Source organism: Mesoplodon bidens, assembly GCF_964165515.1.
Source record: "Mesoplodon bidens genome assembly, chromosome: 1".
NCBI classification, from domain to species: Eukaryota; Metazoa; Chordata; class Mammalia; order Artiodactyla; family Ziphiidae; genus Mesoplodon; species Mesoplodon bidens.
Genome location: NC_138176.1, coordinates 181,167,902 through 181,182,509, shown reverse-complemented (window position 1 = coordinate 181,182,509; position 14,608 = coordinate 181,167,902). Strand labels below are relative to the sequence as shown.

Here is a 14,608-nt window from a genome sequence, read left to right as displayed (position 1 = left end):
CCCTCACCCCCCTTATTCTTGGAAGTTCAGTCAATAGATTTGTTTCATTTCAGCAAAGTTTCTCAAGCCCAACTTGTAAAACAAGAAAAGCAGAATTGACATTATCAAGATACAACTGCCACCCAAGATAAGGCAAAATTCTTGGTTGATAGGAAATTTCATTGGAGCCATTCAATATCTCTGCTCTCTGCTCTAAACTAAGAGTTCATTTTTGTGCTGCAGTAACTTAGTTCCCATAGAGGATTTTCAGTATGAACTAATCTAATTTCAAATCACCAAAGGCAAAGTTGAACTTAGCATAAGGAAAAAGCTTTCTAATCATTAGAGCCATTTAAAGATAGAATGTCCCTATTGCAAGGTAACGAAGGGTCACATTTATCTTAGAATGATCAAAACTGTTATTGAAAATTCCTTAGATAATCCAAAGATACAATAACTACAGTTTGGTGTATCTGTATTCTATGCTATCTTTTGATAAGACTGAAATAGCAGACTTTCCCTCTAGCTTTGATATAAGTTACTGTTTCTTTGGTTGAGAACTAAACAAAGTTGTTGACATAATTATGAAGCAAGTAGTTAGAAAATTATTTTCCCCTGAATATTTATGGTTGTATGCACATAAGTTAAATTAACATATAAAATAACTCCTTGATACTGACTTAATTGTAAATGTTCAAGAAGAGATTAGATTCACTGCCTGAGTATTGGTTAGATTTCATAATCTCTGAATGCTCAAACCTGATTTTATAAATCTCACCTAGAGTGGCTAGCACTTCACTTAATATGTAGCCAAGCTCATATCACAGTTTCCCATTTGGTTGCCCCTAATGTCAGACCAGTTGGAACCGGCCCAATCCCTTGTCCCTTAGTCCTTTCTCCCTAAGTGACTGGGGCCATTTAATTCCTTCCTGAAGGCTCAGTAACTTCTGGGGCAATTCTGCCCATGTATAGGTGAATTAAAAGTGTTTACATTGTTCAACATCAAGTCACCCTGTCTGCTCATTCATTTCTGGTTTAGAGTTTCATGTCTAAAGTCTGAAATCAAACCACCACCATGCCTTTTGCATTAGATCCAGCAATCAGATCTTTCCCTTATTCCCAGTGTCTGAGTCTGTCTTGACCAGATGGCCAGAACTGCATTCCTTGAGAACTGAAGCTTTGTACTTGTCATTTCTACCTCTCTCTGGTTTTGGTTTCCTGCCTCTAACTTGCTCATACCTCACTCTCAAAAGATAGACTTCTGTGCTAACTAGGAAACCAAAATATGAGCTCACCTACCCATGGGCTATCATGCTATCCACTCCAGGTGGGAATTACAGAATCAGAGTTCTTGAGTAGATAACTCATCTTTGTCCGATCCACAATTATTACTTATTCCTAGGTTCCCAATGACAGACTCTATCTCCATGCCTATCAGGTACCCCTCCTGCTATCCCTTGATGAGCCACCCAAATACCAGCCCATTGCCTGAGCTATTACCTGCTCTCTATTCCCAATACTCTGTTTATTGTGCTTTGCCTACTAGACTGTATTTTTCAACATCATTTGCTACTGGTCTGACCAATTTAACCTTTGAGGAGATGGGTCTTTTACAGATCCTAGTACTTTTTAATGTTTCATGGCACAGACATTTTCATGCCCTCTTGGGTTTACTAAGACCATGTTGTCATTGTGAGGGAAAAAAATTAATTGTAGCTCAAATTTTCACTTTAATTTTATATAATCAAGCATTGTGTACTCAGAGGCTTTTATATTAAAACAAAAGATCTGTCTTCAAAATTGGAAAATAGTCTTTTTCAAAGACCTGGCAAGGAAAAGTGACTTACCTCTCTTTCACTGGCACTTGATTCTCTTTGTTCATCTCACAGATCTGCTCAGGATTTGAAATTTGGAATATATCACTGTAACCTGCAACATCCTTTTTGTATGATAGGAAGCACTTGTGTCTTGCTGAGTTATTTGTATTGCAACAGTCAGAAAATACGTCTGTCAGCCAACCCTTGGTTATTGCAAATATGTTCTAGGAAGGTAGTCATCTGTAGGAGGAAATAATAACTTAAGGGAAGGCACTTGTGGTCTACATTTTTAACCACAGGAAAGTTAAGGAATTATATAGAAAAGGCAACTGAGTGTATAATGTTATACTCTGTATCCAATAGTCCCTGGACATAGCTCTTTTGAGTGAAAGCCTTTTAAAAGGTTCTTAAGTCTAAATTCCCACATGCTGGACATTGGCCAAATAGAATTTATCATTTTCTCCCTACCTATGTAAGTGCTTCATTTTCATACTGTTGAAGGTATTAAAATAAAGGTAAGCCAAAATGTCCAGGACCTAAAGAAATCAAGGTATTTTTAATAAGAATTCCCCACCAAGAAACAGCTGTTAGTTTGCTTTCCTTGCTTCCTGATTGTTTTTAGTTGGTTTCCATGGGAACTTATTTTAAAAGTTAAACTCTGAAGCAATGTGTATTCAGTGTCAAATATTCAAATAGAAATGTAATGATTCAGTTTTCAAGTATCTTTGAATGGCAGTAAATGTGTGGGTTGCTGTAAACCTCAAATGATGTATTCTTCCAGATTTGTGGGATAAGGGCAGAAAAAGGTCATCTTTGGAAATGGAAATAAGAAGAAATCGATATAAAATAAGTGAGGCTAGCCAATGGCAAAGGAACTTCATTTAAAGTGTGTCTCTAATTAGACTAATGATTTTTCTATGACTACTTAGAGTCTGGTAAAAAATAGGTAGGTTTTAGCCCAAGAAGATGGAGTGAAAAAAATCTATAAATAAAAAAGAAAATTATTTATTTGTATTTAAATTGTTGATATGAGAATAATTGATCCAAAAATATGTAGATTATAAGAATATGTTAGTTTTTATCAAGAAGTTTTCTAATCACAAGATAGACATATTTTATGAGATGATAGTAATTTTCAAGATTTTCTACTAAGTGGGAAAAAAGCCTATAATAATATTCACTTTTTTCTTCTTTTTTATATTCCCTTAGAAACTTTTAAAATGAGTACGTTAATTTCCCAGAAACCTTTATATGAGGATGTCAGACAATAATATTCTAGTGACAGAGACAGAGCAACCGACTTAAATTAAGAAATTGGCATTCTAGGGTATAATTCATTCTCTTGAGCATTTGGTTCTCAGAGTCTGATTTCCCAGATATGAAATGATAAAATGTAAGTTTATAAACCTACAAAGATTATATCTTGAGTGTGACACGTGTACATATTGTTGCCTTAAAATCCCTTGCCTAATTATTCAATCATCACACTTCATAACAACATCTTTTGTTTGCAATTTAGTTTTTAAAACAACAGAGAGAAAAAGGCAGAACATGATTCACCTACCAATTGGTGACAACATTCTGAAGGTGATTCATGTGGCTTGAGACTCTTGCACTTCTCTGCAAGATGTAGCAATTCTTTAACTATGGTTTGTACTTTTTCATAAGTCAGTTTCTGAAGAAACTGTGCAATCATAATACTAGTGCTGAAACAGAACACTTGTGTGAATGCTGAAGATAGAATCAAACTCTTTTCCTCCATCAATCTTGTTATATCACTGCCCTACTCCCTCCCAAAATAATTAATATGATTTTACATTTCAAACAAAAGAATACTGATAATAAAACTCACACAGCTCTTAAGTTCTCCTCTAGATAATTCTGGCTATTAGTGTGCTGCATGGCTGAAAAAAAATGAGATTTTATTTACAGAAGAGGAAATCTTGCAGACTGAAATCCCCCCTGACAATTCAAATCTATATTTATTCATTCATAAATTTCCAGATTTATTTTTGTTTATATCATAAACCAGAACAAATTATAAGAATATATCTTTTATTTAAACTGTATTCTGTGAATGATTTCTTTCTAGTCAAACACATCATGTAGTTTAATTGTCATTGGCTTACAAATAAGTTGCACATACCTGTATTGATACTTCTGAATTAATTAAACTTCACTCTTTGGTTATCTCTTATTAGAAGTTACTAGCACACCCAAAGAACACTAAGAAAATTAAAGCCTGGCATTAGGAACAAAAGTATAAACATTAACACTTTGCCAGGCTTAATTTGGCAAAGAGAGTAACTCATACATCTTGGATTCACTCATCATCTTCATCTTCATCATCTCCACTCACCACATACACATACACATGCTCTCTATTGAAAACAGTGTCTTCCTTCTAATATCAATAGCTTCAAAAGAGCTTAGCAGCTATCTGTTTAATAAAGAAACCATTATTATTTACATATTAACAAGTAAAGGCTTTGGAGACAGTTATTCTGAGTTCAGCTTCTAGCTCTGATACTCAATATGGCCTTGAGGAAATAACTTAAGCACTCAGAGTTTCTGTTTCTCTATCAAATGTAAATAACTTCTACTACATTGGGTAGTTAAATGAAAGCCTATGTGTGAAGCATTGAGCACAGTGCCTGGCACATAGTAGGTACTGAATAATGTAGCTCATGGGATTATTCTTGCTACTATAAACAATATTGCTGTATCTAAAATCATTTATCCAATTTTAAATACAAGTTTGAAATATGTCATTCTCTGACCTAGAGTGGAAGTAAGGTGGAAAATGGAAAATGAGATCTTCCTGTGTGTGTTGCTTCAATATATCAATTCTCTTTCTGTATCTATTCCACAGGTTAATTTCTAGCAATCTTCAATGACTCTACTGACAGTGATGAGCACAGAGAAAGATAAGCCTTTCCATGTATATGTTAATAGTCATTATGTTTCATCTCCTGGCACATGGGTGTATAGATTGTAAATAGGATTCCCTACCTGCATCTAGTAAACTTCTCTGAAGAGTCTGACATTTAATGTAGCTGAAGAAAACAAGCAAAGATATGGGTCTAACAGTCTTCATTATTTCAGATGAATCTTTATAGAGTACGTTCTATCATTTGAGAGAACTGAAGAATCCTTTTATATTCTTTCCAAGTAATTGCTATTAATAATTAACGTTTTTCTGGTGAATGTTTTTCCACCTTGGCCACTATGACCCTCAAAAAATTACAGAAATTCATGACAACAAAGAAATATTTTTCATAGATAGCATTCATTAACGAATACTGGATTTTAAAATGAGTCATGACGGGGAGGAACTTCAAGACGGCAGAAGAGTGAGATGCGGAGACCACCTTCCTCCCCAAAGATACATTAGAAATACATCTACATGTGGAACAACTCCTACAGAACACCTACTGAACGCTGGCAGAAGACCTCAGACCTCCCAAAAGGCAAGAAACTCCCCCACGTACCTGGGTAGGGCAAAAGAAAAAAGAATAAACAGAGACAAAAGGATAGGGACGGGACCTGCACCAGGGGGAGGGAGCTGTGAAGGAGGAAAGGTTTCCACACACTAGAAGCCCCTTCGCGGGCAGAGACTGCGGGTGGCGGAGGGAGGAAGCTTCGGAGCCGCGGAGGAGAGCACAGCCACAGGGGTGCAGAGGGCAAAGCGGAGAGATTCCCGCACAGAGGATCGGTGCTGACCGACACTCACCAGCCCGAGAGGCTTGTCTGCTCACCCGCCAGGGCGGGCGGGGGTGGGAGCTGAGGCTCGGGCTTCGGTCGGAGCGCAGGGAGAGGACTGGGGTTGGCGGCGTGAACACAGCCTGAAGGGGTTAGTGCGCCACAGCTGGCCGGGAGGGAGTCCGGGAAAAAGTCTGGAGCTGCCGAAGAGGCAAGAGACTTTTTCTTGCCTCTTTGTTTCCTGGTGCGTGAGGAGAGGAGATTAACAGCGCTGCTTAAAGGAGCTCCAGAGACGGGCGCGAGCCGCGGCTATCAGCGCGGACCCCAGAGACGGGCATGAGATGCTAAGGCTGCTGCTGCCGCCACAAAGAAGCCTGTGTGAGAGCACGGGTCACTCTACACACCTCCCTTCCGGGGAGCCTGTGCAGCCCGCCACTGCCAGGGTCCCGCGATCCAGGGACAACTTCCCCGGGAGAACGCACGGCGCGCCTCAGGCTGTTGCAACGTCACGCCGGCCTCTGCCGATGCAGGCTTGCCCCGAACTCTGTACCCCTCCCTCCCCCAACCGGCCTGAGTGAGCCAGAGTCTCCGAAGCGGCTGCTCCTTTAACCCCGTCCTGTCTGAGCAAAGAACAGATGCCCTCAGGCGACCTACAGGCAGAGGCGGAGCCAAATCCAAAGCTGAACCCCGGGAGCTGTGCGAACAAGGAAGAGAAAGGGAAATTTCTCTCAGCAGCCTCAGGAGCAGTGGATTAAATCTCCACAATCAACTTGATGTACCCTGCGTCTGTGGAATACCTGAATAGACAACAAATCATCCCAAATTGAGGAGGTAGACTTTGGGAGCAACAAAATATATATTTTTTTTTTCCCCCTTTTTCACTTTGTGAGCATGCATGTGTATGCTTCTGTGCTTCATTCTGTCTGTATAGCTTTGCTTTTACCATTTGTCCCAGGGTTCTGTCTGTCCATTTTTTAAATTTTTTTATTACTTTGAAAAAACTTTTTTTTACAAAACGAAATTTTTTCTTAATATAATTATATTTTATTTTACTAACTTTATTTTATTTTATTTTGTCTTCTTTCTTTCTTTCCTCTTTTTTTTTTCTCCCTTTTATTCTGAGCCATGTGGATGACAGGCTCTTGATGCTCCAGCCAGGCATCAGGGCTGTGCCTCTGAGGTGGAAGAGCCAAGTTCAGGACACTGGACCACAAGAGACCTGCCAGCTCCACGTAATATCAAACAGCGAAAATCTCCCAGAGATCTCCCTCTCAACACCAAGACCCAGCTCCACTCAACGACCAGCAAGCTACAGTGCTGGACACCCTATGCCAAACAACCAGCAAGACAGGAACACAACACCATCCATTAACACAGAGGCTGCCTAAAATCATAATACAGCCACAGACACCCCAAAACACACCACCAGACGTAGACCTGCCCACCAGAAAGACAAGATCCAGCCTCATCCACCAGAACACAGGCACTATTCCACTCCACCAGGAAGCCTACACAACCCACTGAACCAACCTTAGCCATTGGGGACAGACACCAAAAACAACGGGAACTACAAACCTGCAGCCTGCGAAAAGGAGACCCCAGACACAGTAAGTTAAGCAAAATGAGAAGACAGAGAAACACACAGCAGATGAAGGAGCAAACAAAAACCCACCAGGCCTAACAAATGAAGAGGAAATAGGCAGTCTCCCTGGAAAAGAATTCAGAATAATGATGGTAAAGATGATCCAAAATCTTGGATATAGAATGGAGAAAATACAACAAACGTTTAACAAGGACCTAGAAGAACTAAAGAGCAAACAAACAGTGATGAACAACACAATAAATGAAATTAAAAACTCTCTAGAAGGGATCAATAGTAGAATAACAGAGGCAGAAGAACAGATAAGTGACCTGGAAGGAAGAATAATGGAAGAAACTATTGCAGAGCAGAATAAAGAAAAAAGAATGAAAAGAATTGAGGACAGTCTTAGAGACTTCTGGGACAACATTAAGCCCACCAAAATTCGAATTATAAGGGTCCCAGAAGAAGAAGAGAAAAAGAAAGGAATGGAGAAAATATTTGAAGAGATTATATTTGAAAACTTCCTAAACACGGGAAAGGAAATAGTCAATCAAGTCCAGGAAGAGCAGAGCATCCCATACAGGATAAATCCAAGGAGAAACATGCCAAGACACATATTAACCAAACTGTCAAAAATTAAATACAAACAAAAAATATTAAAAGCAGCAAGGGGAAAACAACAAATAACACACAAGAGAATCCCCCTAAGGTTAACAGCTGGTCTTTCAGCAGAAACTCTGCAAGCCAGAAGGGACTGTCAGGACATATTTAAAGTGATGAAGGAGAAAAACCTACAACCAAGATTACTCTACCCAGCAAGGATCTCATTCATATTTGAAGGAGAAATTAAAATCTTTACAGACAAGCAAAACCTAAGAGAATTCAGCACCATCAAACCAGCTTTACAACAAATGCTAAAGGAACTTCTCTAGACAGGAAACTCAAAAGAAGGAAAGACCTACAATAACAAACCCAAAACAATTAAGAAAATGGTAATAGGAAAATACATATCAATAATTACCTTAAATGTATATGGATTAAATGCTCCCACCAAAAGACATAGATTGGCTGAATGGATACAAAAACAAGACCCGTGTATATGCTGACTACAAGAGACCCACTTCAGACCTAGGGACACATACAGACTGAAAGTGAGGGGATGGAAAAAGATATTCCACACAAATGGAAATCGAAAGAAAGCTGGAGTAGCAATTCTCATATCAGACAAAATGGACTTTAAAACAAAGACTATTACAAGAGGCAAGGAAGGACACTACATGATGATCAAGGGATCAATCCTAGAAGAAGATATAACAATTGTAAATATTTATGCACCCAACATAGGAGCACCTCCTCAATACATAAGGCAAATACTAACAGCCATAAGAGGGGAAATCGACAGTAACACAATCATAGTAAGGGACTATAACACCCACTTTCACCAATGGACAGATCATCCAAAATGAAAATAAATGAGGAAACACAAGCTTTAAATGATACATTAAATAAGATGGACTTAATTGATATTTATAGGCTATTCCATCCAAAAAACAGAATATACATTCTTCTCAGGTGCTCATGGAACATTCTCCAGGATAGATCATATCTTAGGTCACAAATCAAGCCTTGGTAAATTTAAGAAAATTGAAATGGTATCAAGTATCTTTTCCAACCACAACGCTATGAGACTAGATATCAATTACAGGAAAAGATGTGTAAAAAATACAAACACATGGAGGCTAAACAACACACTACTTAATAACCAAGAGATGACTGAAGAAATCAAAGAGGAAATCAAAAAATACCTAGAAACAAATGACAATGAAAACATGACAAGCCAAAACCTACGGGATGCAGCAAAAGCAGTTCTAAGAGGGAAGTTTATAGCAATACAATCCTACCTTAAGAAACAAGAAACAGCTCAAATAAACAACCTAACCTTACACCTAAAGCAATTAGAGAAAGAAGAACAAAAACTCCCCAAAGTTAGCAGAAGGAAAGAAATCCTACAGATCAGATCAGAAATAAATGAAAAAGAAATGAAGCAAACGGTAGCAAAGATCAATAAAACTAAAAGCTACTTCTTTGAGAAGATAAAGTTGACAAATCATTAGCCAGAGTTATTAAGAAAAAAAGGGAGAGGACTCAAATCAATACAATTAGAAATGAAAAAGGAGAAGTAACAACTGACACTGAAGAAATACAAAGGATCATGAGAGATTACTACAAGCAACTCTATGCCAATAAAATGGACAAGCTGGAAGAAATGGACAAATTCTTAGAAATGCACAACATTGCAATACTGAACCAGGAAGAAATAGAAAATATGAACGGACCAATCACAAGCACTGAAATTGAAACTGTGATTAAATATCTTCCAACAAACAAAAGCCGAGGACCAGATGACTTCACAGGCGAATTCTATCAAACATTTAGAAAAGAGATAACACCTGTCCTTCTCAAACTCTTCCAAAATATAGCCGAGGGAGGAACACTCCCAAACTCATTCTACGAGGCCACCATCACCCCAATACCAAAACCAAAGATGTCACAAAGAAAGAAAACTACAGGCCAATATCACTGATGAACATAGATGCAAAAATCCTCAACAAAATACTAGCAAACAGAATCCAACAGCACATTAAAAGGATCATACACCATGATCAATTGGGTTTTATCCCAGGAATGCAAGGATTCTTCAATGTATGCAAATCAATCAACATGATGCACCATATTAACAAGTTGAAGGAGAAAAACCATTTGATCATCTCAATAGATGCAGGGAAATCTTTCGACAAAATTCAACACCCATTTCTTATAAAAACCCTGCAGAAAGTAAGCATAGAGGGAACTTTCCTCAACATAATAAAGGCCATATATGACAAACCCACAGCCAACCTCATCCTCAATGCTGAAAAACTGAAACCATTTCCACTAAGTCAGGAGCAAGACAAGGTTGCCCACTCTCACCACTATTATTCAACATAGTTTTGGAAGTTTTACCCACAGCAATCAGAGAAGAAAAAGAAATAAAAGGAATCCAAATCAGAAAAGAAGAAATAAAGCTGTCACTGTTTGCACATGACATGATACTATACATAGAAAATCCTAAAGATGCTACCAGAAAACTACTAGAGCTAATCAATGAATTTCTTAAAGTAGCAGGATACAAAATTAATGCACAGAAATCTCTGGCATTCCTATACACTAATGATGAAAAATCTGAAAGTGAAATTAAGAAAACACTCCCATTTACCACTGCAACAAAAAGAGTAAAATATCTAGGAATAAACCTACCTAAGGAGACAAAAGACCTGTATGCAGAAAATTATGATACTGATGAAAGAAAATAGATGGAGAGATATACCGTGTTCTTGGGTTGGAAGAATCAATATTGGGAAAATGACTCTACTACCCAAAGCAATCTACAGATTCAATGCAATCCCTATCAAACTACCACTGGCATTTTTCACAGAACTAGAAAAAATTTTTCACAATTTGTATGGAAACACAAAAGACCCCGAATAGCCAAAGCAATCTTGAGAAACAAAAACGGAGCTGAAGGAATCAGGCTCCCTGACTTCAGACTATACTACAAAGCTACAGTAATCAAGACAGTATGGTACTGGCACAAAAACAGAAATATAGATCAATGGAACAGGATAGAAAGCCCAGAGATAAACCCACGCACATATGGCCACCTTATCTTTGATAAAGGAGGCAAGAATATACAGTGGAAAAAAGACAGCCTCTTCAATAAGTGGTGCTGGGAAAACTGGACAAGTACATGTAAAAGAATGAAATGAGAGCACTCCCTAACACCATACACAAAAATAAACTCAAGGGCTTCCCTGGTGGCGCAGTGGTTGAGAGTCTGCCTGCTGATGCAGGGGACACCGGTTCGTACCCCGGTCCAGGAAGATCCCACATGCCACGGAGCGGCTGGGCTGGTGAGCCATGGCCGCTGAGCCTGCGCGTCCGGAGCCTATGCTCCGCAACAGGAGAGGCCACAACAGTGAGAGGCCCGTGTACCGCAAAAAATATAAAATAAAATAAAATAAAAATAAACTCAAAATGGATTAAAGACCTAAATGTAAGGCCAGACACTATCAAATTCTTAGGGGAAAACAGAGGCAGAACACTCTATGGCATAAATCACAGCAAGATCCTTTTTGACCAACCTCCTAGAGAAATGGAAATAAAAACAAAAATAAACAAATGGGATCTAATGAAACTTAAAAGCTTTCGCACAGCAAAGGAAACCATAAACAAGACGAAAAGACAACCCTCAGCATCGGACAAAATATTTGCAAATGAAGCAACTGACAAAGGATTATTCTCCAAAATTTACAAGCAGTTCATGCAACTGAATATCATAAAACAAACAACCCAATCCAAAAATGGACAGAAGACCTAAATAAACATTTCTCCAAAGAAGATATACAGACTGCCAACAAACACATGAAAGAATGATAAACATCATTAATCATTAGAGAAATGCAAATCAAAACTACAATGAGATATCATCTCACACCAGTCAAAATGGCCATCATCAAAAAATCTATAAATAAGGAATGCTGGAGAGGGTGTGGAGAAAAGGGAACTCTCTTGCACTGTTGGTGGGAATGTAAATTGATACAGCCACTATGAAGAACAGTATGGTGATTCCTTAAAAAACTAAAAATACAACTACCACATGACCCAGCAATCCCACTACTGGGCATATACCCTGAGAAAACCATAATTCAAAAAGAATCATGTACCAAAATGTTCATTGCAGCTCTATTTACAATAGCCAGGACATGGAATCAACCTAAGTGTCCATCAACAGATGAATGGATAAAGAAGATGTGGCACATATATACAATGGAATATTACTCAGCCATAAAAAGAAACGAAATTGAGTTATTTGTAGTGAGGTGGATGGGCCTATAGTAGTCTGTCCTAGAGAGAGAAGTAAGTCAGAAAGAGAAAAACAAATACTGTATGCTAACACATATATATGGAATCTAAAAAAAATTTTTTTAAATGGTCATGAAGAACCTAGGGGCAAGACAGGAATAAAGGCGCAGACCTACTAGAAAATGGACTTGAGGATGGGGGAGGGGGAAGGGTAAGCTGTGACCAAGTGTGAGAGTGACATGGACATATATACACTACCAAACATTAAATAGATAGCTAGTGGGAAGCAGCTGCATAGCACAGGGAGATCAGCTTCGTGCTTTGTGACCACCTAGAGGGGTGGGGTAGGGAGGGTGGGAGGGAGGGAGATGCAAGAGGGAAGAGATATGGGGACATATGTATGTGTATAACTGACTCACTTTGTTATAAAGCAGAAACTAACACACCACTGTAAAGCAATTATACTCCAATAAAGATATTAAAAATTAAATAAATAAATAAAATAAAATAAAACGAGTCATGTCAATCTACCTGTTTTTTCAAGATTACACCACATAGACCTTGGAATAAAGTAATCAATAAACACTTTTGGTAAATATCTCATTTCCTAGAAATGTTTGTTGACATGTGCAAAGTTCGAAAATGCCAGGAGATCAGGTAAACAGGTACTCTCCCAGATTCAAATAAATGGTGAAGGCCTGGGTTCCAGTGCTGGGCACATTTTTAGGTCACTGGAGAGAGTGGGGAGCATAGATCTTGGGAGCAAACCCAAGGGAATGTGACCTAATTTACTGAGTGCTTGCTGTGAGTGTGGCACTTTGTATGATTATATTTAGATAGCCATATTCTTATTTCTTGAATAATAAATTAAGACTCGGGGTCATATAATTTGCTTATGGACTCACAGGTAGAACTTTAGGTCTGTCTGATGTCAGAGCCCACACCACCCAAGAGCTAGTATTAACAGCTGAGGTCCCAACATCCCTTAGCTATTTTCTGTTTTGCCAATCATCCAGTTCTTGGGTCTAGGGCAGGACACAGGTGATTACTAGTTAAATAAAATGTTTAAGCTAGGGACAAAGTGAGAGAGTGGCATGGACATATATACACTACCAAGTGTAAAATAGATAGCTAGTGGTAAGCAGCCGCATAGCACAGGGAGATCAGCTCGGTGCTTTGTGAGCACCTAGAGGGGTGGGATAGGGAGGGTGAGAGGGAGAGGCAAGAGGGAAGAGATATGGGGATATATGTATACGTATAGCTGTTTTACTTTGTTATACAGCAGAAACTAACACACAATTGTAAAGTAATTATACTCCAAAAAAGATGTTAAAAGAAAAAGTTTAAGCTAAATGTAAAGACTAGAAGTTTTGGAAATGGAAGATCACTGGTTAATACTTTAACCATTCCTGTCCTCAGTTTCCTCATTTATAGATGGAGGGTTTTGACCGGATAATCTTTACAGCTGGCAGTCCATTGATTGATTCTTCTACCCACATATTCTCATTTCTGGTTTCCTAGGTGAAGAAATATCACAAGTGAGACATATATTTGCCTGCAAGACAACAACAACAACAAATCTGTTATTTAGATTTGGGACACACTGGCTTATGGTAAAGAATATGGATGGCCCTGTGTGGTAGATTTTCGGAGTCCTCTAAACAGTCCTAATGCTCAGCATCTCTTTCTGTCTTGCATCTTTAGAGCTGTTCCCTTGAGATCTTACTCTAAGCCTCCTGGGACTATCAGAAATGGACCTATTGCTCTAGGGATAGCAAATCCTTCAGAAGAGTGCTGCCAGACTTTCACCCATTGCAGACATTACTAATTGATCACTGTACTCTTTCTCTCTGAACCTAGACTAGCCTTAGAATCATTCACAGCACAATACCTCATTATAGCCACTATTAATTAATTGTAACTGTCACTTAAAGAAAAAAAAACTGTTTTATGTGTGCTAAACTAATTCCTCTTTTTAAAAATTTTGGAAAAATTAATTTCTCATGGTAATCCTTCTTTCACAGTAAGAGATTCTTGAAGACATAAAAAGAATTAAGTTCTTTATTAGTAATTAGTAACAGAATTTTAGACCAGAAGAAAAACAAGCTGTGGGGATTATTTAAGCAAAGGCAAGGGAATGGGTTTTGTGATAGAATTCAAAAGACAGCACAGAATTTGTTCTCTAAGAGAGGAAGATCTCCATGCTGACCTTTAAGATCAAAAATTGAAGGTGTCCAAGTACAAAACACAATGATGATTTTTAATAAATATTATTTTTACAGCAAACCTAATTCTAGTCCAAGTCATAGAAACAGAGTTAGAAAGAGCAAGGCTGGATCCCTGGATCCCGCCAAAAACCTGGGTGGTGATGGCTCATGCACGTTCAGCCTTGGCCCTCATTATAGCACCCGAGGCTGATCACATTTCCAAAAATCTCTAGTACTAGAAAAGTCTTCCTGCATCGAGTGAGTCTAGGTATGTTCTATTCATTGGTATGGATTCTGTCTGAGCAATATAGAGTAAGTGTGACTTGCCCTTGTTCCAAATCCTCTATTCTCCAGGAAAAACACGACTTCTGTATAAAATATTCCTCTCCTTCCTTTTTTCACATCACACTGGTTACCCG

General features: G+C 38.5%; 1 protein-coding gene across 1 annotated transcript in view; it reads right to left on the bottom strand.

The window, feature by feature from the left end:
- LOC308616375 (alpha-fetoprotein-like) overlaps positions 1-8,421 on the bottom strand; it is a 43,235-nt gene extending 34,814 nt beyond the window's left edge. The window contains 5 exon segments of the mRNA XM_081232627.1: positions 1,827-1,982; positions 1,984-2,036; positions 3,361-3,502; positions 3,649-3,700; positions 4,809-8,421. Of these exon segments, the coding sequence (XP_081088753.1) occupies positions 1,827-1,982; positions 1,984-2,036; positions 3,361-3,502; positions 3,649-3,700; positions 4,809-4,893 (488 nt within the window). The 5' untranslated portion in view covers positions 4,894-8,421.
- Between the last annotated feature and the right edge of the window lie 6,187 nt (positions 8,422-14,608).